Consider the following 25652-nt stretch of genomic DNA (forward strand, 5'->3'; position numbering starts at 1 on the left):
ATCTATTTAACATATGCCCAAGGCTTAAATTATAAATGTTCAAGCGACATTATTTAAAATCTCTATTTGAAATCGCCTATTACTAAACAATATCTACATTTAAACAATATTTTGTCATTTTTTAAATTGCTAGAGGAAATTACGATATGCTTAATGAGCACCCTTTTCACAAATAAACTACTTAGACTTTTGATAAAACTGTTAGCCTACATTATTCATACACTGCTTAAACTTTCCGCATGGTCTGCTGATTCTAGAAACATAAAGCAATTGCCCATTACCAATAATTACGGCTAAACGTAAATGCCTTTTTTACAGACGAAAGTAGGTAACTTTGCCCATCTATAACTTACATACATAATTGATTATTTCGTGGTTATGGTTACGAATAATTTTTTTTATTTCTTTACAAATGCTTTCGTCGCTAATAAAAATTACGTATTTTAATGAACGTCTATAAAACTTAAACCTAGCTAAATTTTTTACAATAACGTTTTTTTATTGCAGTGATAATGTAGGTTTTTTAATATATTTATACACGATGTGGAAAAATGGATTTCACGGCGTAGGAGAGAATAAGCTAACCTAACCGAGTTTTAAGTTGCCTTTGGCAGTTTTGTTTTGACTCGAAAGGAGGACTAAATAGTGATAAAAAAATAGGAGCATTTATTATTCTAAATAAGTATTTTTGAATAAATAAACGAATTTGTATTTAAGATTTAAATCTTTAAAAGATACTTTTTTATCGTAATCTAAAAGAATGCTGTGAGATAATCTCTTTATAAAGGATTGACTAAAAAAAATTTTTTTACAAGAAATGTTGTGATGTTGTTCAAATATTTTTGTATGTTTATAAAATGGAATTTTTTTTGTTTGGCCTAAATTGTGTTTTTATTTGTTCACTGTAATTATTTTTTTAACTGAAAAAATAACTATTGTTATGATATGGTTGAATGGTTTTGTGTAAACCTATAAAAACGTCAATGTGGAATGCGGGTAAAGTTAAGTTCTTATAAAATCGACCATTTGAAAATTATTTGTTTTAAACGTTTGGACAGTTTGCAACTCGTTGCTGTGGCGCAAGTTGTAATGAAATATTTGATAGAATTGTCTCTTGTCCAGCACTGGCAGTCTGGTTTTTGATTAACGTAGAATTCTTTACATGTCAGCCTGTGACTCAGTCTGTCAGTATATGCTCAGATGCTGTATGCATACTTTCTGACTATTAGATTATGCAGTCTAACTATCAGATATTTAACATAAGGGGTTAAAGTCAGAAATTCCTGAAAAAGGGATATGACGTCTGTTTTGATAGATATTAAAAAAAAAAAAAATTTTATATTGGAGTATGTATTAACTAAATCTTCTTTAAATTCTCTGTAAGAACTTCTATAAGGTCTTGGGTTTGATCCCTACTTTTTGCACATTCAACATTGTACAATCAAAGGTTATAAGTTAAAATGGTTTTGAATAATACTTACTCACGGTTAGCCAAAAATCAATAGTCTATAAATTCTAAATATTATCAGATTATATATACAAAATTTTAAAGGGCAACCAAGAATGGGTCAAGGTTACAAATTTTACTTCAATCTTTAAAGTTGTTTCTAAAACAAGAATAAATAACTATAAAAATGTGTATTTGTCAGTTATATTTTGATTAAATAGCAAATTTTTTTCAATTGCAGAATAGTGACAATAACGACAAAATTTCAATGTTGAGTTCTACATTTTGAAATTTAAATTAAATATTGTTTATAACTAAAAAGGTTGAAAAATTGTCATGGTTTATAAGTATTTGAAAAGAATTTAGAAAAATGTCGGAGAAAGGAAATCATGTTCCAGTTTTAAGAAGAAGGAAAAGTAATTTAGTTGGAAATCAATATAGAAGAAGAAGCAAAGCATCATTCACAGTAATTATATTTTTAATAATAATTATAATATTAATGTCGTCTTTTTTTATTACTAAGATTTTACTGAGTACTTGACATTTATAAAATATACAGAATGTCTGAATGGTTTAGGGTTTGATTTATTTAATTTATTTTATTTATTAGATTCATTCTAATTTATTCAAATCTTTTAATTTATTCGATTTGGATGTTTTATTGCCACTTACCGCGAATTTCAAGTTATTTTAGTTTTTCCCTATTCTTACTTAAAATATTTAAGATAAAATCTATTCTGGATAAAACAAATTAATTAGTTGCTGTAGAAGTAAATATGTGAATTACAAGTTAGGTATATAATGTAACAATATCGTAGTTATATATATTGTAGGTTGTACGTAAGTATTCGTATAAAAATAGTGTTTTCGTGTTAGAACACAATAAAAAATTATTTATGTTAAGCTTTGGGTTGTTTTGCAAAACTTAGCACAAAATCAGAAATACCTTTTAAATTCTTGTCTTTGATATAGTAAACAGGGTTATATTATTACTTTGTTCCAAAATCCTTTGTTAACCTAAAAAGCTACAACAAGAGTATTGTAATGTAACACCTTTGGCACTGTGCCAGGCTTTATGTACAATTTAATTTAATATAGACCAAACATTGAGTGTTGTTTAGTATACTTTTAAATTTATAATGAATGATGTGTTATAAAATACAAGCTACGCATGCCATTGTTACCACTTTAAACTTTTTAAAACAATGGTTTTTAAAATATCTTGATTAAATTTTGTGTACCAACTTTTTTATCTTCATTTACACAAAAATTGAAGATGTTATAACATCTATAGACTGGGCTTGTGTTTTGTCTGTACAGTAGTTATTACTTTATTTTTAGATTATCTTAGCAATAAAAAATTATCAGTTTAATTAATATAGTTTGGTCCAAATTACTTAGTATTTTTTATGAATTTAATTTTATTTCTTAATAAAAAAAATAATGTTTTTTCATAGTATCAAGCCCAACTTAATCATGTCCTTGGACTCACCTTGAAGAATAATTGTTCTTTCACCTGTGATCCCCATTCTGGGTTACTAGCTTACCCCGCAGGATGTGTTATTGTCCTTTTTAACCCCAGGACTGAAAAACAAAGTCACATTTTTAATCCTGGACAAAAAACTTTAACTTGTATGCGGTTTTCTAATGATGGAACTTTAATAGTAACTGGAGAAGTAAGTTTAGTTAAGCCTACTGTTTTTTACATTTTTAAGGCACATGAAACATATTTAAATGCCATAAATTGTGTGAAAAATATGTCTTTGAATGGTTTTTAATTAAATATTTAATAAATATAACTATATTACGCTCAAAAAAATTTTAATTAATTTTTTTTTTATAATAAGTTCTTCATAATAATCTACTTAATAAAAAATCTTAAAATAAGGTCTTTGCTAAACAAGCTTTGTGGTAATATTTTAAGATTTATAAAGATAATAAACTCTATGTTTAATTTGTAAAGATCGGTTTTAATTCGAATTCTACTTTGTGGTTTTTTGTATTTATTTTAGTGTAAAATATGATCTTAAACTGACAGGAAGGTAAATTTGTATTGGCTAGCAGTTAGTTCTATTAACTTAGAAATGAAAGCACTTTTTCTTTTTTATTTACCTAATGTCGAAACTTGTTTGTAGAGCGGTCATCAGCCTTGCGTTCGTGTGTTTTCTGTCCAGGAAAAATGCCAAGTTAACTTTTTCTCCGCCCACAAATTCGGAATTTCGTGCGTAGCGTTTTCTCCAAATTCAAAATATGCAATTTCTATCGGACACCAGCATGATATGCTTATTAACGTGTGGGACTTAAAAGTAATAAAAACTAAAATCAACAATTTAAAATTCTATATATATTATAAATAAGTAAATTAGAAACTCCTTAACCCTTTGTTATGGTACTTTTAATTTTAAATATATAAAATTATACAAGATACCCAATTTATATTTAAATTGAAATTATGTTGCCCCTTGTAACTGGAATAAAAAAAAATTAATAATTATTTTAATATTTTTTTGATTAGCGAAATACCTTGGCTGCTTCAAACAAAGTTTCAACTAAAATTAAAGCCCTCAGTTTTGCTGATGACAGTAGTTATTTTGTTACTGTTGGTAATAGATTGGTAAAGTTTTGGTATTTGGACAATCCTAATGGTTCAGATGTAAGTTTAAGTTTTAAGATTTGTGTCTTAAAGATTTTTCAAGAGACTTTAATAGGGGGTTACAACATTTAGATGCATTTAATAGTTATAAATATAACTAAGTCTTTAGACAAATAGGGTGGTTATAACATTATGACATGTTTGAATTTTAAATTTCTTTATTGTGCTTAATATTAATAAAATTAGGTAGGCATGAATTAATATCTTATGTAGTTATCAAAATTATTTAATTTTTTTAGAAAACTCCTCTACCGTTAAAAGGTCGTCCTGCACTTTTAGAGTCCCTCCAAAATCACATGTTTTGTGATGTAACTTGTGCAGTTGGTGTGGAATACACTTATGCTTGCACCAAATTAGGAATTTTGTGTCAGTTTACTGCAAAAAGAACAGTTAAAAAGCATATCCAAATAGAGGTAAATTACCATTTGTTTTGCTAGCTACAACTGCTGTTTTTTTTTCTTGCTATTATCCTAGTTAATCAATAGCGAAAGTGTTTGAACTTCGAAAAATAACAATTAACGTTAAGTAACTCTTACTTACTTATTATCATTTAGAAAATTTTCTATTTTAGTTCTACATTTTTTTATTTAAAATGTATTTTTTTTGGTGTTGAAAATTTTAGTGTGGAACAGCACGAAGTTTAAGTATATTTGACAACATGATATTATGTGGTTGTGCACAGGGTTGTATTCATATATATGACTTACTAACCCTGGATTTTATCAAAGAAATTACCCCACCTGCCCAAATTGGGTAAGTGTTTAGCATGATGTGTATTTTAAAGTACTTTTTTTAATTTTAGTTGTTTTTGTATGTTGACTTATTTATTATTTTTTTCACCAGTGAGATTGTTTAGTTGTTAGAACACTTGGTTTTATTACGTAAGATCCTGGGTTCAATTTTGAATGTATTAATTATGTGGCACCCTTGAATAAGACCTAAGGTTGAGTCAAGGTTGCTAATGTTACTTTATGTGAGGGTGTCAAGATGGCTTTTTAACATTAGGAATAAAGAGATGTTATTTTTTTTGTTATTTCTTTTAATATGAGCTGTGTGTTTTTAGTTTTATACTTTTAACAAACAATTTCTTGTTAAATCCCTGTTTCATGAACAGCTTTATAACGCCTGTATACTAAATTTTATTAGAAGTTTATTTTGTGGTTTTGTTGTGAAAAATTAATGATGCCTAAAGCTAAGTCATCACTTTACAAGTGTTGCACCACCATGGCTGTTACATTTTTATGTTTCCATGCTCTGTTTAAACTAGAGCTTTTATTGTAGTGTAATTAAAAGTTAAATTTAGACGTTGTCATTATTTTTATTTTCGTATTTGTTTTAAATTTTTCAAGTTTAATCTATATCAACATTATCCTGAAGTTGTTATTATTTAAAGTACTTCGCGGTTTTAGGTTGAAGGTATTGTCATTTCTTTATTTTAAATGGTCAGTTATTAAGAAGCTATCTACTTAACTTCAACTTTTATTGACATAGACACCATTGGCTTAAGCAAACTTTACAAACTATCTTTCTATTGTTGTGCTAGATAGTTGTTTAACTAACAATATCATATAGCCCAAAAGACAGTTGATAATTTATTAGAACTTTAAATATGCCATTGATTCTTGACAATATTTTTTTAATATTTTAAAAAATTTTGGTATATTTAATATATTTTTTTTTGATTTTTGATAATAATTTGAGTTTTGTATTTGTTTTCAGTATTTTTTATATTTTGAATTGGCTTTGAAAGTAATTAAGTAAAAAAAATAATTTGTTTAGTAAATTATTGGTTAATGTTATATTTTTTGTAATGTTTACAATAACTCTTTTATTACCAAGTTGCATTAAATAAATAAAGCTTGATAGGTAATATTAATAATATTGTTATTGTTAAAATCTATATAATAGTAATTAGTGACCGCTATTATTACAAATATATATTTTAATATATACGTTTGTCTAATTAATAGGCTTTTAAAAAAAAATGATGTTTGTGGTGTGCAGGTAAATTATTATAGGCAAATATTAGTTGCGAGTTTTGACCATATTACACTATTTGCCTAACTGTAAACCCAAGTCTTGAGAGTATATTTCAATAAAATTATTCTAATTGTATTGTGTAAAAAAAAATTAAACATTTTGTATAAATTTTAATTAAAGTAATCTCAAATTGCAAATTTAGATCTTTGAAAAATGAGATTATAGCTATGGCTGTCGATGTTCGAAATTTATGGATGCATTGTGTATTTGCTGATCACTCAATTGTTATATATGACATGATGGATTCAAACAATCCAGAAGTTACCTTTCTTTCTCAATACCATAACTCTTGTGTATGGGATGTAAAGGTAAATTTTTTAGATTAAATGGTTATGAGTAAAGGTGTGAGAAAAGATTTTTTTTTCTATTTATTTATTTTTGATGTAAAAAAGTTGGCATTATGGCCTAAACTTAGAGTAACATACCACGACCCAGTCTTGATTTATCTTTGGCAGTTTTATATATTATTAAATATAATTGTCCGATAGTTAATTAGCTGATTGTTTTTTTGGCTTAGCAGAAGTTTATACGGTTAATAGCCTTTTACTTAAACAGCATGAAAGCAGTAGGAATCAAACCAAGGACATTATGTAGTAATTTCAAGGGCTCTTACTACTTAACAACATCACAATGCTGGCCTTAAACCCTATAAATTACCCTTACAATACAGTTTCTATTTGGGCCCATAAACACTTATAAATATATACATAAAAATCACTTTCGTTAAAATAATATGTGTTAAATTACCCTGTGTTTAAAATACTTTCAAAATACATTTTAAGATGACACTGACATTTCTTTAGATGTTGCCTTACAGCTCAGAATGTACCACACTACCAACTGATTGTTTTATAACTTGTTCAAGTGATGGAACAGCAAGAGCTTGGACATACACAAATACTTACGTAAATCATAATATTTTAATAATGTTCAAGTTTTATTTTTATATAAGTTGTTTGATGTTTTCTTTGAAGTTAAATGTTTTTCGATTTTTCATTATTTTACTTGTTTTGTGGTTTTACATATATTTTGGTGAGCTAAACATTTCCTTTATCTTAAGTAAATCTATTTATTTAAATTAAACATGAAAAATAACTTGACCAATGACCAATATCAATTTATATATAAGTGTTAAAACTACTCTAATTTTTTTTAATTGCTGTGTGTTTCTACAATAGGGTATAATAGAAATAATTAATTTTTAGGCTTTTATTTATAAAATGTTTTTCCTTAATGTAAGTGGGTCAACTTATAGCTAAAAAATCACTTTGGCACTATCTTAAATTGCCTTTGCTACTTTAAATATTATTAATATGGTATATTGCCTGATCATTACTTTGTTTATTGTTTTTATACAGAACTTGGTGAAAGTTATTAAATTGGAGGACGCTCATGAGCAAATAAGTGGAAATACAGAAGTGGATGGCTTAAAAACTGAGGCACGAAGTCTTTGTATTCGACATGATGGAAGACATTTGGCAGTAGGAGATAAAACAGGAAATATTCAGTAAGTTAAATGGTGGTGTATTGGTTAAAACACTTGACTTTACAACATAAGGTCAGTTTGATCTTCAATGCTTCTATGTGATAGCAACCTTGACTCATGCTCAATTGGCAGGTTAACTATGTAGCAGTATGCTAAATACTATTTACGACTGCCACAACTGCCAAAATTAATTTAAAACCAGGACTGGATAACAAATGTTACCATTTGTTTAGGCTGTAAAATTTTGTTTTTAACACCAAGGATAAAGATGTTCCAAAAAAAAATTAAATATTTTTTATTTAATTTTTATGTATGTGATCCCAAAATCACTCTTTTCGTTATTTTTTCATAGTTTAACATATTTTATACATATTTCTGTGTATTTTAGTTGGAAGTTTATTCTTATTTTTTTATTCTTAGTATTTTTGATTTGGAAACATTTGAGAAAGTCTCCTTTATTCCAACACACGATGGCGATGTTTTATGCTTGGATTTTATATCTTCGGGGTCACTGGGTGATATGCTTGCATCGGCGAGCCGTGACCGTTGTGTTCATACTTTTGTTGGCGAGAGTTACACTCCAACGCACACAATAAGTGACCACTCGGCGTCAGTGTCAGCAATAAAATTTGCTCATAAAGATTCGGAGGTAACTTGTTAAAAAAAATAAAATTTTATTGACAATAAAAATTAAATTTTAAATAAGCTTTAATAAAAGAATAAATATATTTAATGACTTTTTAATTTTCTTACTAAAATAAAAAGTTTTTTTTTTAAATAATACGAAAAATTTTTTTTTTTATCGAGGTTCGGCTTATCACTTGTGGATCTGACAAATCTTTATATTTCTGTGGAGTTAATATGAATAATGATTCAGGAAAAGTTGAAATAACAAGGGAACAACATATCGTTGAGAAACATTCAATGGTGGACATGACAGTGCTGGAGTAAGTAGCATTTACTATTACTTTTATCTTTTGGTCTACTTTAAATAGTGAAAGTGAAATGTCTTTAAAGGCAAAATCATGTTTTTTAAATTCTTGAGGTTTGTTTGTTAAGTGTAAACTTGGTAAAGTAGTTTTAAAAAAAAAACATTTTTTTTATTTGCTGCCTAACCAACTTTTTTTAGTGAGTCTAATGACAATAAGTTATTTTAATTACTCTCATTTTACCAAAAACAATGTACCGAATAGACATCAGACCAAAAACCATGTGTCTAAAAACATCATTTTACTGACCATGTGACATTTCATTACCCCTTCTTTACCTTAACTTTCCTTTATGAAATGGGCTTTAATTTCTAAAAAATGTTTACCTAAATGTCAGTGAAAAGCCATTTTTAATTTTGGTTTTCAGAGATATTATTGATCAAATAGTTTTAGATAATACAGGTAGCTACAAACTTTATTATGTTTTGTTCTTAACTATGTTAAGGTAAATAGGATTATAATAATCTTAATATTAAACTATTAAACAAAATCAAAACTGTTATTAATTTTTTGAGATAGTTTAAGTATAAATAACGCATCTAAGTCATACAATATGTTGATGAATAAGACAAAGATTTTAATATGAGAAAACTTATTATATTGTTGTAGTGAATATGTAGTAGCGGCACTCCTTTATGCTTTGTTGTTTAAGTATAACTAAAGATGTACTCACACTTTGAGTGTAAACAATACAGCTGGCTTTCAAATATTTTTAAGATTTTTTAATCTTAAATTTTTATGTTAAATAGAAATTTTTTTTGCAATGTTACTTTGGGTAAATTGTTGGTTGCACATTTGAATGGATTTTAAGTATATGTTAGCTTAATTAATTGCATTGGTAAATAACCTATAATTTTATATATATTTGGTTTAACTGTGGGTTTTGTTATTATTATATACTCCTTTTTTATAATTAACTTTTAATACCACTTATATAACAGATTTTTAAAGACTATTTTTGTTACAATCTCCAATACTAAAAATCAAATGCTTGAATTTTAGCCAAATTATCAAATTCGTAAAAAAAATAACTTTTAAAGTTACTATATATTGAAACAATAGCTTTTTTTAATAGAGTTTCATGTATGAAACTAGTTTAATTTTAGGTGGCTAAGAAGGTCAAATATTTTAGAATTATTTTGATCATTTTTACATAGAAATAAATTTTACTATTATGCCATAAAAAGCATATCTGGCATAATTTAATGCGGAATTTAGATGAAATTCCTTAATTTTTGAAGGTTTTTGTTCTGTAGAATTATTTAGATCTTTTAACATGTTTTTAGCTTTAAGTTTTCTTCATTTGTTAATTTCAATTTTTCAGTTTTCATAAATTCCTGCTCTACCAATTTTCTCATAAACACCTTCTTCAATATTAGACTCACAATTATTTTCTTCATTTATTTCATTATTCATCTCTAGATTGTTTTCATAAAAACCTAGGTTATTCTCATAATTATGCTCTTGGCTGTTTTCAAAACTGCTTTCTTGATTGTAAGAAATACGATTTAAAGTTGGTAGATTGACTGGAAAAAGTTGAATTCCAGTAGTTTCAGGCATATTGTGATCTGTTAATTATATACATTAGTGTAACATACAATATAGATTATTATTTTTGTACAAATGTAATTATTGATATTGAAAAAATGGTGAAGTGGTTATTTTTTATAGGCTTCACTACATAAGGTCCTTGGTTTGACCCCCGCCTTTTGCATACTTAGCGCTCTTAAGTAAGACAAGTTGGCTTTTTCATATATTGGATATGGATAAAAAACGATAAAAAAACGATAAAATAAACAACGATAAGAACTACCTGTGATGTTTGTTGTTTTATTTTTAATTCTTAGTTTGAAAAGTAGATATAGAATGACAATGATGAAAATAAGCAAAAACGTTCCTGCAACCACCAATCCAATTCCATATCCGGAGTTGTTAATAACCTATTTTAAAGTTTTTTTTGTGTTTTTAAAAATGGTAAATATATTAAGGTAAAATAAAATAATTTGTTAGATGGAATTATTAGGTAAACCTCTATTTGTTGTTGGTTGGCTGTATTAATCACTGTAGGGCTGGGAGGTATATTTATCATGGTAGGGCTGAAAGGTGTAGCTGCAAATAAATGTTGAAAACTTATACCGACATTTAAATTAATTTTTATGTGTGAACTTTATGGTACTTCTTTAGTATAACTAGTAAATAGCCCACCTTATGGACTGCATTTTAATGGTCATAATATGGTTGCAACTTGCAAATAATGTATACCAGTAGGGATGGGCTGAAATCCAAATTACTCGGATTCGACGAGCCCGAGTATTTTGTCGCGATACTCGGCCGAGTCCGAGTACTCGGTTATGACGTCATTTAAACGTATATAACTGTTCACGAGAATCTTTCCCGCATAATTTTAAAACTGCAAAATTTGCCAAAAACACGTATTTATGGATTATAAAAGGTTTAACGTTGGCAAAACTACTTACCGCTGATAGCAATATCATTTTAAGTCCAAACGAAAATGTTTAAGTCTCAAATTTATTATGCGTAAAATTTAGTAAAAAAAGTGTAGTAAAAAGTGTATTAGTTGCGCAATTGTTGCTTAAATAACGTAATATAATTGAGAGTAGATTATAAATTATTAGAAAAAGGCAAACCTCGTGTTTTTTTATGTTTAGTAAATCGTATACGATCTTAAATGACAAATTATTACTCGGCGTCCGAGTACTAAAGAATGCTCGACGAGCACGAGTATTAAAATATGCTTAATACTCGGGCCGAGTACTCGGACTCGGATTCGATTGGCCCATCCCTATATACCAGTGTACATTTTGTTCACTAGGCTGGTTTATATAAAGATTTTTTATTTGTTTCTAATGGCCTAGTTTCAGTGCCAATAGGCAACACAGAAAAATAATGCAAGCTGTAAATTTTAACAATTTTATTAATGTGCCATACTGCTTGTTTTATTAATTTACTTAAATTTTAGTTAGCGTTACTTACAAGGTAGTGCCCGTTGACATATAAATCTTTCTAAATGATAACATCTATCATTATTCCACTCTGAATTCCATCCATTGACCAAAACACAATTTTCTTCTTCACTGTTAGGTTCATAAATATTCCAGTTAGATTGGCTTGTTAGTAAAGTTGTCTTATCAGACCAAATAAATGAGGATTGGTTTGATCTTGTTAAGCCAATGTAGTATACAGAACTTTGTCCTAGTTTTTAAAATTAAAAAAGTTAAAAATAAAAAATTTATCTTTTTATTAACAACATATTTTAATAATTTTGTGTACCTCTAACGGAAAGAATTGCTTTTTTGATAAATTCACGAATCTCAGGAGTTTTAAGAGTTGCTAATTTGCAATCCATTATCAAACATTGAATTAGTGCGGACTCATAAGTATACCCCCAACCACTAATATAATATTCTACACCCTCATGTTTAAACCATTGTTGCCCATAAACCAGATTTAGGATTACCATTAAAAAACTTAAAACTACTCTGTTCATTTTGCTATTTCCTCTGGTGTTTTTTTTTTTCGATTTTAAGCATTTATATCCTGTTAAATAGGGTTATTATAAGTTAATGACAGTGACACATCATATGACATTGTCTTATGTCAAAGAAGTGGTAATGAGTGGATTTTGTATATTAACATTAAAGTGGGTGTTTAAAAAAATAGAACTACAAGATTTTTGCTTGTATTTAACAGATTTTTTTATGTGTCATCCTTAAATAAATGCGTAACAATGCGTAACAATTAACTTTAATTAACATTTTTGTAACATATTGTGTGGGGTTTTTAAATGTTATTTTGAAATAATATTATTTTTATTACTGGCCCATGGTTTGTTAATTATACTGGGCGGTCTAAAGTTACTTAATACAATTATTACTATTTAATAATTTTGGCTAGTTGTAAAAAAAGATTACTGCTTTAATAACCAATATAAAATAAGTCGTGGAAAGTTTACTTGAATATAATTTTCTTTTTAATTTATTTAATAAATTTCATTTTTATTTTCTAGTGACTCAGTTTTAGTTGCTTGTGGGTCAAATTTGCGGGAGTACGACATCATTGGGGGTAAACTGAAAAGGTGTTTTAGGGGGAGCGAAACCACTCAAACGATTTTACGAGTTACCGTTGATGACCAGCGAACAATGATCGCAACTTCTTGCTCTGATAAAAATATCTACATTCTTGGATTTGTGACAAGTAAGTTGCGAAATCTGATAGCACTGAAAACTTTTTTTTAGCAAAAACACTATTTTACCTTTTATGATACCTTTTACAATAACCCCCTTCTTACTTAAACCTACAACAAGAAAATGTCTTTTTATTTCTAAAAAAGATAACTTAAATTTCTGTAAAATTGGGTTTTTGAAATTTGGATTTTAGAGATATTTTTAAAACTAATAAATAATTTTTTTAGTTGGTAAATTAATAAAAATTAAATATTTTTTGAATTAATATATTTTTTATGCTTAAAATTTCTTGTGAGTAATTTAAATTAAGTTGGTATAAATAATTTAAATTCTATCCACACACACATATATATATAGGGATTAATTGAAATTCATTAAATATTTATTTAAAATTTAGTCAATAAATAAAATGAAGTTTATCAATAGGTGTTTAAACTACATAATATTGTTATTATAAATTATTTTTCCATATTAATAACTACATTGTTTGCCATTTTAAAAACTAAATTATAAGTTTGTTATGGTTTTTTCAAACTTTAGGGACATAGAAATAGTGAAATGCAAAAATCCTAAAAATGATGTGATTAATATGTATTAAAAATTGCAAAGTAATAATAGCCTATTTTGAACTGCATTTTCATTATAGTAATCTAGTTGAACTTGCAACTAATATTTATTCTGTGATAACCCCCATAAACCACTCACCATAAACAGAAGTTTTATTTATTTTGATACTCATGTATTGTACATACATTTACATAATTAAACATGTCTTCCACTAGGTTTTATAATATTAGATGGTGATTATCAAGTTAGGTTAGAGCACATGAACTTTTCGGGGATCGTAACTGTAGTTAATTTAAGAACCATGAAGTACATATGATCCCGAATTTTAATTTTTTTTTATAGCTGACTGCATGTGTGTACTTAGTGGTCATTCAGAAGTTGTGGTTTCGCTTGAGTTTGATCTCCACAATCATCTTCTTTCTGCTTCAGCGGACAGCTGCGTCTTCGTCTGGGAGCTCAATCACCGGGTGGCATTGGATGTTAAATCGTTGAACAATGTTGCCCCCACAAGTGGTAAAAAATTCAACATTTTTTAAACATTTCTTGCAAGCTTAAGTTTTTCGTGTAAAATATTTCAATGTTTTTTTTATATATTTCTTTTCTTAAAAAGATTTTTTAAATCAAGAAATAGTAAAAAAATTGAAATTTTTTATTTCTAATTTTTTAAAATTTTAGCAGGGACAACTCCAGAAGCAGATCTGAACACAACAGAATATTTTGGAGAAGTTAATCCTTCAGAAGATCTTCTGGATGTTAATTTTGAGTGTACTCCAAGAAGTGTTAACGGAGATGTGGTGGCCAATTTGTTTAATGATAAAGAACATGAACCTGAAAGTAGGTATATTTTATGAAGTTATTAGATAAATCCCTAATGCTTTTATGTTGTAATGTCCTTTAGTAAGGCTACTTAAGGTTTAGATTTCTGCTAAGCCTGAAACCAATCACTAAATTAATTATCAGTTAACATCCTTAATTATATCCAAAACTACTTAGCAACTTGGTACTTAGTTGGGGTAACAAATGTTGTATGATGTCCCTTAAAAGGTACTATGTATGATATAAACTTCTGTTAAGCTGACAACCAATCGACGGTCTAATTTAATTAGCAAGTAATTATGAAATCAACTTAAGACTGGTTCAGAGTAACCAAAACTAAGCCCTTTTTTATGCCATGAAGTCATCCTTTTCACATCCATAAAAAATACATACAAAAAGGGGCGCAACTTTATTAATAAAACAATGAATTGCTAAAAGTACTAAAAAGAATTTATTCTGTTTAGATACAAGTATTCCAATACAATCAAACATAGAAGTGAAGTCAAACTTGTCAGCCGATTTACCGAGTTGGGTGCTAAACCATCAAGTTAAAAATAGTGAAATTAATGGGGTTAAGACCAATACTTCACTGGAAAAATTTGGTGCTGGCCTAGAACAAGAAAAGGTAAGTTAAATTTCTTTATTTAGTACTATAGATTAATAAAAATTACTAGTGGCCAGTAATTTTCCCAATCGAGGCTCATTTGTGCCTAAATTATATAAAGGGATATGCTACCTAAGTGTAAATCGGCAGAGAGACTCGTGTACGTAGACTTTGACAGATAGACTTGATAAAATCACAACCCTGCTTAAAGAAAATATTTTATTCTGTTTGACCGGAATATTTATTCTGTTTGGGTTGCTGGTCAAAAAAATTATGATTTTTAAGCTTAGCTTTCATGCCATTTTCTAATGAAAATCCCCTTAATTTTAAAACCAACATTGTCTGTTTTTGTTAACTGTACGATTATTTTGACAGTGCAATATTATTACAATTTGACTAAAAATATATATAATGCTTATAAAATTTACAATTACAATTAGATAACGAAGGAGATGGGCAAATGGGATCTAATTTCAGTCTCAAGTTTTATTGATAATGAAAAGGATTTAGACACTGATGAAATTTCTTCACAGGGAGAAATAGGTATTTACAAGTTATTTAAATTGTTTTTCTTCAGAAATTTTTTATATGTGCTAGTGTTTGCGTAAAAGTTAAAAAAAACTGTACCAAAAATAATTGACTAAATGGTCAATTTCCCAAATACCAAAATTTTAAAACGACACATTTTTTTTGAGAAATTGGGGGCAATAAAAATAATTGTTAAAAATTTCTATTGTTTTTAAGGTGAGTCTCTTGCCACTGAACTTAAGTTTTTAAATGAGACTTATGTCAAAAAAGTCGAGGAACTGGAAGAGGAGGAAGATGACAATACAGCTTCGATTCAACTTGAGTTATCTCAAGTTCTTGAGGAAAACTCATCAATTATTAACTCAATTAATAAAGAAATTAATTTATCTTTAAGTGAAATAACTCAAAAGGAAAACAAGGATACTGATTCTACAGAAAACAGTAAGAAAACATTAAAAGTTCCAGACCAAAAATCGAATATTGATATCACCGCTGACTTGGATTTGTTACCTGTTAAAGATGAAAGCAAAAATTTAAAACCAATCGAATTTTTGGAAGATTCACTTATAATTGTAAACTCGGAAGTCAAAAATAAGGATTCCGAAGATCAAAATTTAAAAGTTGAACCAGAAATTGAAAACTTGAACGTTTTAAATGATAATGTATGTCTGAAAAATGAAATTGAAATAGGTAAACCGATTTCAGAAAATCAAGAAGTTACAAACTCCATAATTAAACCAGAAACTAATTTAAACCATCCACAATCAAATCATCCCGGTTTACCTACTCATCAGAATAATTCGAATTCAATCTCAGATTCTAATAAAAATGAACCTGAATCAAGCCAGTTAGGTTCAGGTTCATCTAACTTGAACATTAGTGTCACTGTCTCTAGTACCTTAGTTTCAACCAAAGATAATAAAGTTTCAGTTGGGGTTGAAACCAGTTCAAACCACTTTGAACCAGATTTTGAAGAATATGATGAATATGTTGACGTGAGAGGCCACCATTTCAACAAACCTGAAAATTTAACTTCATCTAATATACCAAAACTAAACCCTGAAAACATGACAACATCATCCAAAAGTATTGTCAAAGATTCCGATGAAAAAAATACAAACAATGATGTAGATATAAAAGTAAATCCTTATTTAGCAACTGATAAAATTGTTGAAGTAACAAGTCAAAAAGTTGTTGATGAAGTGATTGCACCCGCAGAAACTGATTTTTTAAGTGATACCACACAACCTAAGGAAAATAGTAATGACCTAATCCAGTTGGAATCAAATAATAATTTAAACGAAGCACTGAAAGAAGAATTGGCAGTAGAATCTGACAATGCATTAGAGCAAAATGGTCTAATAACTTTAAAACCAAATGCCATTAACTCTAAGTTACCAGTTTTAGATTTAAATAACTTATGTACAGAAAAAAATAAAAATAATATAAATATAAAATCAGTTCAACCTGACCCTCTTGCTCAAGATAATGAAAATTTAATTCTCAAAAAAAATAACGCAAAAAAGAACGATGACTTAGCAATAAATAAAAATTGCGAACATTTGGCAACATTTAATAATTTAGAAACCACTAATACTGGACAATATTTAGAGAATGGTGCACCAAATTTAAAACCAATTATTAAAATAACTCCATCTCCAAATGACATTTCAAATTCGAAACCTGAATTACTTGACATACCAAATCAAATATCCTTACCTGCCACTCCAGTTCATTCTAACAAACTAAAAACAGATTTAAGTAAAACAGATCCTCGGAAAATGTCATCAGATAGTAAACTACTAACACCAAAGTCAACAAAAATTAACAAGGACGAAACTGTTATACCGCCTGGGTTTGCACAGTTGATGGCAAGTTTAACGAAGCGAAAATCTCCACGGAGTCCACCAAAGTCTTTGCCAGTCAAGAAAAGTTATCAACATGAGGAAAGAAAGGGTAAAAATATGAACCAAGGACCTGAGAGTGGGGATAGTTTGTTTAAAGATAGGCTTAGTGCAGGTATGAATTGCTGGTATATTTATTTATAAAAAAAAATTGAAAACTTAAATTTCTAAATTTAAATATATATATTCACATTGGGAAAAGACCAACATAAATAACATACCCCGTTTCTAGTAAACATCATCAGTTTTGGATATTGTTACTTGAAATTGCACTATATCATCTTAGCAAAGGAGATCGAAAACAGGACCTCATACAGTAAAGCCAAGTTTTCTAACCATTACACCATGCTGCTGGTTTACAGTCCAAACATAGATTGTCATTGGTTCTTAGAACATCATCTCAAAATAAATGCAATTTATTATCATCTCAAAATAAATTGCATTTATTTATTCTTAATATGGGAAGGTCAACTTCACGACCTAAACATAGAGTAACATTAGTTACATCAATCCAGTCTTGAGTTGCCTTTGGCAGTTTGGGATGTTATAGAATATGATTAACCCCTAATTATAAGCTGCTAATTAAGTGTTGGCTCAGCAGGACATACTATTTATAGTGCCTTACTCAAGGGCACTACAGCATGAGAGCAGTAGGGATTGAACCAACAACCTCATGTGGTGTAGCAACCACTACACCATGCTGCTGGTTAGATTATAGGTGCCACCTAAATAAAAGCTGCTGATTAAGTGTTGGCTTGCGCTACAGCTTAAGAGCAGTGGCGATTAAACCCAGGATATCAAGTAGTGAGACATAAATTAAGTTGATGCTTTAAAATTTTGTGCCGGTTTTAGATCATGGAATAGGATATTCGAATAGAAATACTTCTCTAGAATCTAACACAAGTTACTTATCATCAAATAGTTCCAATTCTTGCGACAACTGCTATAATGTGTTGTCAGACTGTCAGAAAGTTAGTCAGGACCTTCTGGCTGTTTTCAGTCAGGCAGAAGCAGTGTACCACAAACAAAAGGTAATTGCCAAAACACTGTAATGATCAAAGGTTTTTGTTTATATATAAATATCAAGTATTTTTAAAATTAATTTTTTTTGCAAATATTTCAGGCTATGCTTGACATGGATTCAGATTTAAACGACAACAACAATTCTTTTAACAAGCTTGTTACCACATTTCGTACAGTACATGCCCGTATACGTGACATGGACATAATCGAGACGTCCGATTCGACCCTGTCATCTCGTCCCTCGCTTGATAATTTAAAAGACGATTCGCCAGTTATGTTTTTGCTTCGGGAATACTCCGAGCGATTTTTCGATTTAATTGAAAATGAAGTAAAACCGAAAATTCCATCACTCGAAAAGGATATTTAACCATGGTTTTCAAAATTTTATTTTTGTTTTCAATTTTTTTTTGTGATGCAGCTATCCACATATTTCTTTTTTTCAAAATTTTCCTGTTACATGTTTGGGTAATTTAATTGCATGGTCAAGCGGTTATGCAAATCATGCTTTGAAATTAACTAAAGGTATTTTTAGGGTTTTGGTAAATCAGAATCTGCTCATATTCATCAAAAACTATTTAAACTCAGAAGATTCCCTGAAAAACTAATTTCTAAAAACGACATTTTCCAAAGGAAATATGTTATTGTTGGTAAAATGGTGTTTTTAGGCTTATGGTTTTAAGTAAAATGTATATTTGATCAAATGGTTATTGGTATTACAATAGTAATCCATTATTTTAGCCAAAAAAATTTGAAATGTACAAAAAATTTTTATGTTACATCTAGGTGCAGTTATAGGTATTGGTCAAATTAACTATGCTAGTGTTGGTAGAACGTAAGATGCTGTCTTCAAACTAAATTATGCGAATTTATTGCTTTAAATGTAATGTGCTACTGTTTTTCTTTTTATGTTTTCCAAAAAATTCTTCTCGGTTCTTTTCTCATTTTTTTATTTATGCAAATTTGCACAATTTTTTTGTTACATTCAAAGGTACTATTTATTAAAGCTGTTTTTGTTGTTTATTTATTAATTGCTTATGTTATAGATTTTGTATTATTATTAAATTTTCCTTATATTGGCCAAAAATTATAAAATCAATCCACATTATAATCAAAACTTAATTTATTTTAAACAATTTAACCCTAAATTACAAAAATTTTTTTGGGATTATTACTTTTAAATTGTCCAAAATATTTATGTGTTTGTTAATTATACCTCAGGCCATTATTTTTGTTGTATTCGATATTGCCTTGGTATTTTTAGTGCCTTCCAATTGCATGACTTAAAAAAATCGAGCCATATGTAATGTATTACACTTGATTAGAATTATATACAGTGGTATTTTTTAGTTTTTTGAAATTTTTTTTTTAAAGCCTACATTTAATTTGAGCTTACCGTTATCATCTTACAAATTAATTTACTGGTAATTTACAATATCATCATTTTTAAACGCTGTGAGCTTTTTAAAAATTATATTAATAACCACTACAAACGTCATCATTTTATAATTTTTAGGTAAATATCATAATTTTGTTGAGTTTATAATAACATATTTTGTATTATTGTTGCATTTATTGGTCATAAGGTTATTTATTGTCTTTAATTTTTAAGCCACTGTATTAGCTTAGTAAAAAACTGTTCTTTAAAAAATAACGCATGACAATCTATGACATTTCAGTATTCTGTCAAAATAAATACATTTCCAGTTACCTTTGTAACATTAATATTTATTAGTTAACTTAGAGGGTTCGGTTTTCCATGAAAAAATACGTTTTAAATAAGTTATAAGGTTTTTAAACTATTTTTTTAATTATTTTTTTTTAATTTTTTAAAAAAATTTTTAAAGCATCGTATAATAGTTTAGCTAAATTGGATCCTGGGCCTTTTTAATTTTAGCCCTACTATTTTTAGTCCCTCTTATTTATCGGGATTCCTTGCTCCTTATTTTGCATTCATGGCTACACTTTTTTTTCCAAAATCCTCCATGGCGATAACTCTAATTGCTTTAATGCAAAACAAAATAAAAAATTGTACGAAATTTTAATCGCATTTTTTAGTAACTTTATTTAAAAAGTATTAATTTGTTTAAAAGAGCTGTTAGTAATATTAGGAAAGATACAAACTATAAAAACATAAATGTCCCTAAAGCCACGATCTTGTTTAAACCCAACTAAATTACGTGATAAAAATAATATTCGTAAAAAGTCGTGTGGATTTGATCTCCATTGCTTTTATGTTTGTTGTAAGTCATTTTAAACGGTACTATTCTTTAAGTATAAGCTTTAAATCTGTCTTTTTTACACCGCATAAATATTTACAAAATTGATTGTTTTTAAAGTCTTTTTAGTAATGACAAAAATGATATTAGATTTTGTATAACTGTATGTGTTGATAATTAAATAGAACTATTTATTTACTCATTCGCAACACCAAACATAACTCATACTTTTAATTTACTTTTTTACCAAGGGCGTTTCTTTTAAATTGACGTAACCACTTTTAAAATCTCAAATCAAAATTAGTTGAACAATAGCTTAAACAATCGAGCTCCTGTGACAAAACAATAGTTATAGTGCGTATTGAAATCGTAGACGTTGACAGATGCCGTCGCGTTATTCTACTGTTATTATCTCGTTTCAGATTACCAGGCTAATCAAATTAAGGTGTGAGTAAATATACAGTTATTTGTGATATGTTGTTTGTTAAGAAGCTAGTAGAAAACACTTCGACAAGGGAGAAGGTAGATTAAAGTGTCATAGAGGCTATTTGTTAGGGCTACTAATAAAAATATTTGAGTTAAAAAACTTCTAGTGTTTTAGAAGATATTAAATAATAGACAACTTTATATAAATTATAACTAAATTTTAAAAAATGGAAGCCAAAAGCTTTCCAAGACGTGTAGAAACTTACGAACAATCAGTCACAAGAATTAACCCGCCCAGCGAGGTCTCGAGTTCGAGTCCCACCCCAAGCACAAGTTCCCGTATTACCCAGCAGTGGCCGGGACCCGAGAGTCTAGCCTCGATCCGAGAAAGTGAATCAGAAGGGGAAAACAACGTCAAAGTAAAAAAAATGATTTGATTTTTTAACACTTTTCAACTAATTCTGATAAAATCATGTTTTTGAAAAAAAAATTACTATTTTTAATTTAATAATATTGACTTCTGTCATTTTTTTAGATAGGTACCTTTGCGCCCATTTTTGAAAAGCCAACAACTGTCAGACGTCGTCGAGACGACTTCGAAGACGAGGAAGATGACCTTTTGGTGACCTCGGGCGATCTTGACGAAAATGTGAGTGGCAAAGTTGGTTTGTTCGACGTTGTAAAAAGAGAATTCCGATGCAAAACTGCGGTGATTACTAACAGGGCAATATACGAAGACCCAAAAGCGGTTGTCAGAAAACCAAAAGTGAATTTTATACAGGTATTTCTTTAAATAAATTGTGTTATTTTATGTTTTCTGTTTTGGTTGGTTATTAGAGTCGTGCTGTTATTTTTTTTCTTGGTTAATTTTGTGCTACAATTATGTATTGGTATAACCGGTATTTTTATATTATCGTTTAGGATATGAAAGCCAAGGTTAGTATAGCAATGGAAAAAACAAAGGAATGGAGGAATTACAAGCCAAAGACTACAGATTAGCAACCAAATACTTTCACCAAGCCTTGTTGTATATAAAAGGTAACAAAAAAGGGCGAACTGAAGTTTAAAAATATAAACTAACACAATTTTGATAATTTTTTTTAGGTTTAGACCCGGACGAGGGAGTAACTTGGAATCCTGAATTTGAATCTATGGACAATGACAAAATGCCGTTAAGGGTTATGCCAAATGAGTTAAAAGAGATCAAAGAAGCGGTGGAGATTGACTGTTACCTTAACTTAGCAGGTTAATTTACACTTACATCAAAACTAAAAGTAATTTATTGTTAAAAAAATTCGGTTTAATTCTCCGTCTTTTTTACATTTTGACATGGTGGCTTTTACTTAAGGCTTAATTATGAATAGCAATTATATTGAAAGTATTTGAACAGAGTTATTTTGAAGAGGTCCTTTAGACTAATATAGGATTAACTTGAATAGACGAGGATTATTTCTAATCCCTTGTATTGCTTTTGACGATTTTATTCAGGGTTATTAACAATTACACCATTTGAACGGTTAATGTAATTCGTTTTATATTGAAAACCCACAACGCTATATAAAGTCAAAAGGTTAACCTATTATTTTTAAGTTTGTTGTATTTTATTTTCAATTGTAACAATAGTTGATTCTTTGTTTTGGATACAGTTTGATATTGATACCTTTGACAGTTTAAATAGGTTCAAAACAGCTGGCAAAAACACAACGAACTCTCCAAAAGCATAACACTTTAAAATAAACAAATACAGCTTTATGAAAAAAATAATTTTGAATAACTAATATCGCTTTTTAAAAAATAACAGCGTTAAATAATATCTTGAATCACGTATATTGGTCATCCGATATTTGTAAAAAAACAAATCATCAATTTTTCAACTTTTGATTTGATCTATTACAAAAGCGCATGGCGTTCTCCCATGTTGACTAAATAGTTTTGATTTAGTTACGTTTTTCATTACAATACACATCCGTTATAGGATATGTTTATATAATATTATGTGGTTATTCTCATTGAAGGTTTGTTATAGTGGTTGACATGTAAACATATTATAAAGCGTGCTGAAGATATTGTTTAAAATAAGAATAATCAATTAATGTCTTTCACATTTTATTTTTTGTTTGTAAAATGTTTTTAATATTTTATTTCAGTGTTTACTATCTTAAAACAGCTTAGTAAATTTTCGTAAAGGCGACTAAATTAGTGTGGCAATTGTGCGGCTCGAACCCGAAACCTTTCGGCTCGTAGTCAGTCCGCTGCCATGACCGCTTAGCCACACTAGCGGACAAAAAAACTAATTGTTAATAATTTTCAGACCTCGTACTGAACATGCGCCACCAGGTGGTGATGAGAAACCACCAAGAGGCCGAGATCCTAAAAAAGATACAAATGCTGACGAGTGGACGACTGTACAGCGTTGAAATGTTTTTGAAGTTAGCAAGGTGTTGGGTTGATTTGCTACCGATGCTGCTTTTGTTTGATTTTGTGTTTGGAAATTATTTGTTAAATTTTAAACTGCGTTCGTAAAGAAAATGTCTACATATACCATGGTGTGTGTTTTTCTCACTCATTGAATATATAAGAATAGTGTATATTATTAACAAGTTACTTGTATAAATAAAGTGGTGCTTGGGCCATAATATTGAAAAATGATGTTCTTTCTCTTAGCAGTTTTAGAATGTCTAGGTTCAAAAACGCAGGTCTATAACGCTCTTGCAAAACTTCGTTACAAAATCAAAACAATAGACTTTATTTTATAAGAAAACTGTAACACATCTACAGATATATAATATACATTGTATTAAACATTAACACTTCAAATATAGTCCAAAGTGGATTTTTATAGGTACACTCTAAGTACAATTTAAAGTTGTGATACGACCATGAATTTAGTTTAAAATATTTCTTAATCCCGTCTAAAAAGATTGCACTCCGACTATTTGTGCCTGTTGTTGAACAGCAACCACTGGCTGTTGGACAGCGAGCACAGGTTGCTGGACAGTCATCACTGGGGCGACTTGCATTATTGGTTGAGCGATGTGCTGTGTAGTTACTGTCGTCTCTTCCCCGGTCGATCCTGTAGAAAATGGTTATAGGTTAACTTTTATACTTGCCAATGTATGGCATTAAGAAATATTGTAAGAGTTGTATAGTACTTTTCCATTTTCGATATTTGAGGAAAAGCTAGTTTTTTTTCCCAAAAGCAATGGCTATTTTTTTATTTTAGTCCAGTACTTGGCAAGACCCTAAACTTTCTAAAGACAAACGTCATTTTATAGTACTATAGTACTTTTCCATTTTCGATATTTTGAGGAAAAACTAGTTTTTTTTCCCAAAAGCAATGGCTATTTTTTTATTTTAGTCCAGTACTTGGCAAGACCCTAAACTTTCTAAAGACAAACGTCATTTTATCGCTAACCTTTAAAAAAAAACACCGTACGGTCCTTAATTACTGACATAAAAACGCTTCGCAAGAATAAAAATTAAAAACCTGATTGTGTGATGAATGCGTATCCCCACACTATGCTCCAAACCCAGCCGACAAAAATGCATGTCAATAAAAGTTGAAGAATTCCCACCCAAAAGTTGATGCAAAATGAACCAAGTCTTCCGGAGGCATCTTGTCCTGGATTGCCACAATCCAGCTAGTATAGTTCCTTTGTTATAAAAGTAAACATGATGAATATACATACCTGAATTGCCACTCATTTAACATTTTTTTTTAGCAATTTTAATCCCTTCTCTAAATTTAGTCATTTTGTAGGAATTTGAGTTAAAATATTTGCGTAATAAAGCAGAAAATTTAAATTATTTACTTTGCCGCGTTTTTACATCTTCTCTTTAGTCCTGCAAGTTACTTACCAATTCCCGGGAAAAAGAAATTTATTATGCATAACAGGACAGCAACAAAACACGGTAAATCGGGAATGGCACTGCGCATTGCATCACCTTTAGTTTTGGTGACAACTGTTTGTTGCGTAACAATACCAGGCTGCTGAACTTGCTGCACGTACATCTTTGAGGCTATTAGTTTTAATTTATAAAAGATAAAAACTAAAAATCTTAAATAAACGTAAAAAATGAAATTTATAAATTGTTCGCTAAACTGGAAGCCTTTTGCTTTAGAACGTGTAATTGTATAAAGAAATTACTATGAACAAACGATCTGCAATTGAGATCGCGATTCGTTTAGTATCAGAATGGGTATTGTCGAAAATAGTTTCCAAATAACAGTGATGTGTATTATATTCCACTTACAAAGGCGTAAAAGATATATTACAAAACTGTTTGTTCGTTACTAGGTAACCACAACTTTTCTAGTGTTTTGTTTTGTCGTAGTTACGGTCTACACCAGTCAATTTAATTATTTTTTTGTTACGGTAGATATTGTTTATTAGGGTTCCATTGTAATAGTAGGGGTTTTTGTTTTTGTTCAAGTCTATTTTCAATATGGAAAAATGTTATTTCTAACCGAGTTTTAAGTTGCCTTTGGCAGTTTTGTTTTGACTCGAAAGGAGAACTAAATAGTGATAAAAAAATAGGCGCATTTATTATTCTAAATAAGTATTTTTGAATAAATAAACGAGTTTGTATTTAAGATTCAAATCTTTAAAAGATACTTTTTTATCGTAATCTAAAAGAATGCTGTGAGATAATCTCTTTATAAAGGATTGACTAAAAAAAAATTTTTTACAAGAAATGTTGTGATGTTGTTCAAATATTTTTGTATGTCTATAAAATGGAATTTTTTT

General features: G+C 28.9%; 3 protein-coding genes and 1 pseudogene across 4 annotated transcripts; 2 read left to right on the plus strand and 2 right to left on the minus strand.

The window, feature by feature from the left end:
- Positions 1 to 1699: 1699 nt before the first annotated feature.
- Positions 1700 to 19889, plus strand: LOC145746385 (uncharacterized). Of its 2 annotated transcripts, XM_082564660.1 has the most exons (20): positions 1700 to 1913; positions 2905 to 3123; positions 3583 to 3753; positions 3963 to 4100; positions 4340 to 4513; positions 4723 to 4853; positions 6283 to 6448; positions 6944 to 7045; positions 7499 to 7647; positions 8047 to 8275; positions 8434 to 8573; positions 12643 to 12830; positions 13730 to 13900; positions 14063 to 14221; positions 14668 to 14828; positions 15248 to 15350; positions 15552 to 17354; positions 18092 to 18270; positions 18363 to 18634; positions 18795 to 19889. In XM_082564660.1, the coding sequence occupies exons 1-19, from the start codon at positions 1818 to 1820 to the stop codon at positions 18627 to 18629; spliced, it is 4746 nt and encodes a 1581-aa protein (XP_082420786.1). In that variant the 5' UTR covers positions 1700 to 1817; the 3' UTR covers positions 18630 to 18634; positions 18795 to 19889. The 2 variants fall into 2 exon arrangements, with proteins under 2 accessions (XP_082420786.1, XP_082420785.1); XM_082564659.1 differs by having other exon boundaries at positions 18363 to 19889.
- LOC145746392 (uncharacterized) lies at positions 9727 to 12139 on the minus strand. Its single transcript, XM_082564672.1, has 5 exons — positions 11907 to 12139; positions 11610 to 11828; positions 10645 to 10724; positions 10429 to 10555; positions 9727 to 10183 (listed from the first exon to the last, which is right to left on the minus strand). Exons 1-5 carry the CDS (start codon positions 12121 to 12123, stop codon positions 9936 to 9938), a joined length of 891 nt encoding a protein of 296 aa, XP_082420798.1. The 5' UTR covers positions 12124 to 12139; the 3' UTR covers positions 9727 to 9935.
- Positions 19890 to 20960: 1071 nt separating the features above from the next.
- Positions 20961 to 23542, plus strand: LOC145744696 (uncharacterized; annotated as a pseudogene).
- A 100-nt stretch (positions 23543 to 23642) lies between these two features.
- LOC145745822 (uncharacterized) lies at positions 23643 to 25021 on the minus strand. The gene is made up of 3 exons (XM_082563987.1): positions 24763 to 25021; positions 24392 to 24557; positions 23643 to 23977 (listed from the first exon to the last, which is right to left on the minus strand). Exons 1-3 carry the CDS (start codon positions 24914 to 24916, stop codon positions 23677 to 23679), a joined length of 621 nt encoding a protein of 206 aa, XP_082420113.1. The 5' UTR covers positions 24917 to 25021; the 3' UTR covers positions 23643 to 23676.
- Positions 25022 to 25652: the final 631 nt, after the last annotated feature.

Source organism: Corella eumyota, chromosome 3 (genome assembly GCF_963082875.1).
Source record: "Corella eumyota chromosome 3, kaCorEumy4.1, whole genome shotgun sequence".
Classification (NCBI taxonomy): Eukaryota; Metazoa; Chordata; class Ascidiacea; order Phlebobranchia; family Corellidae; genus Corella; species Corella eumyota.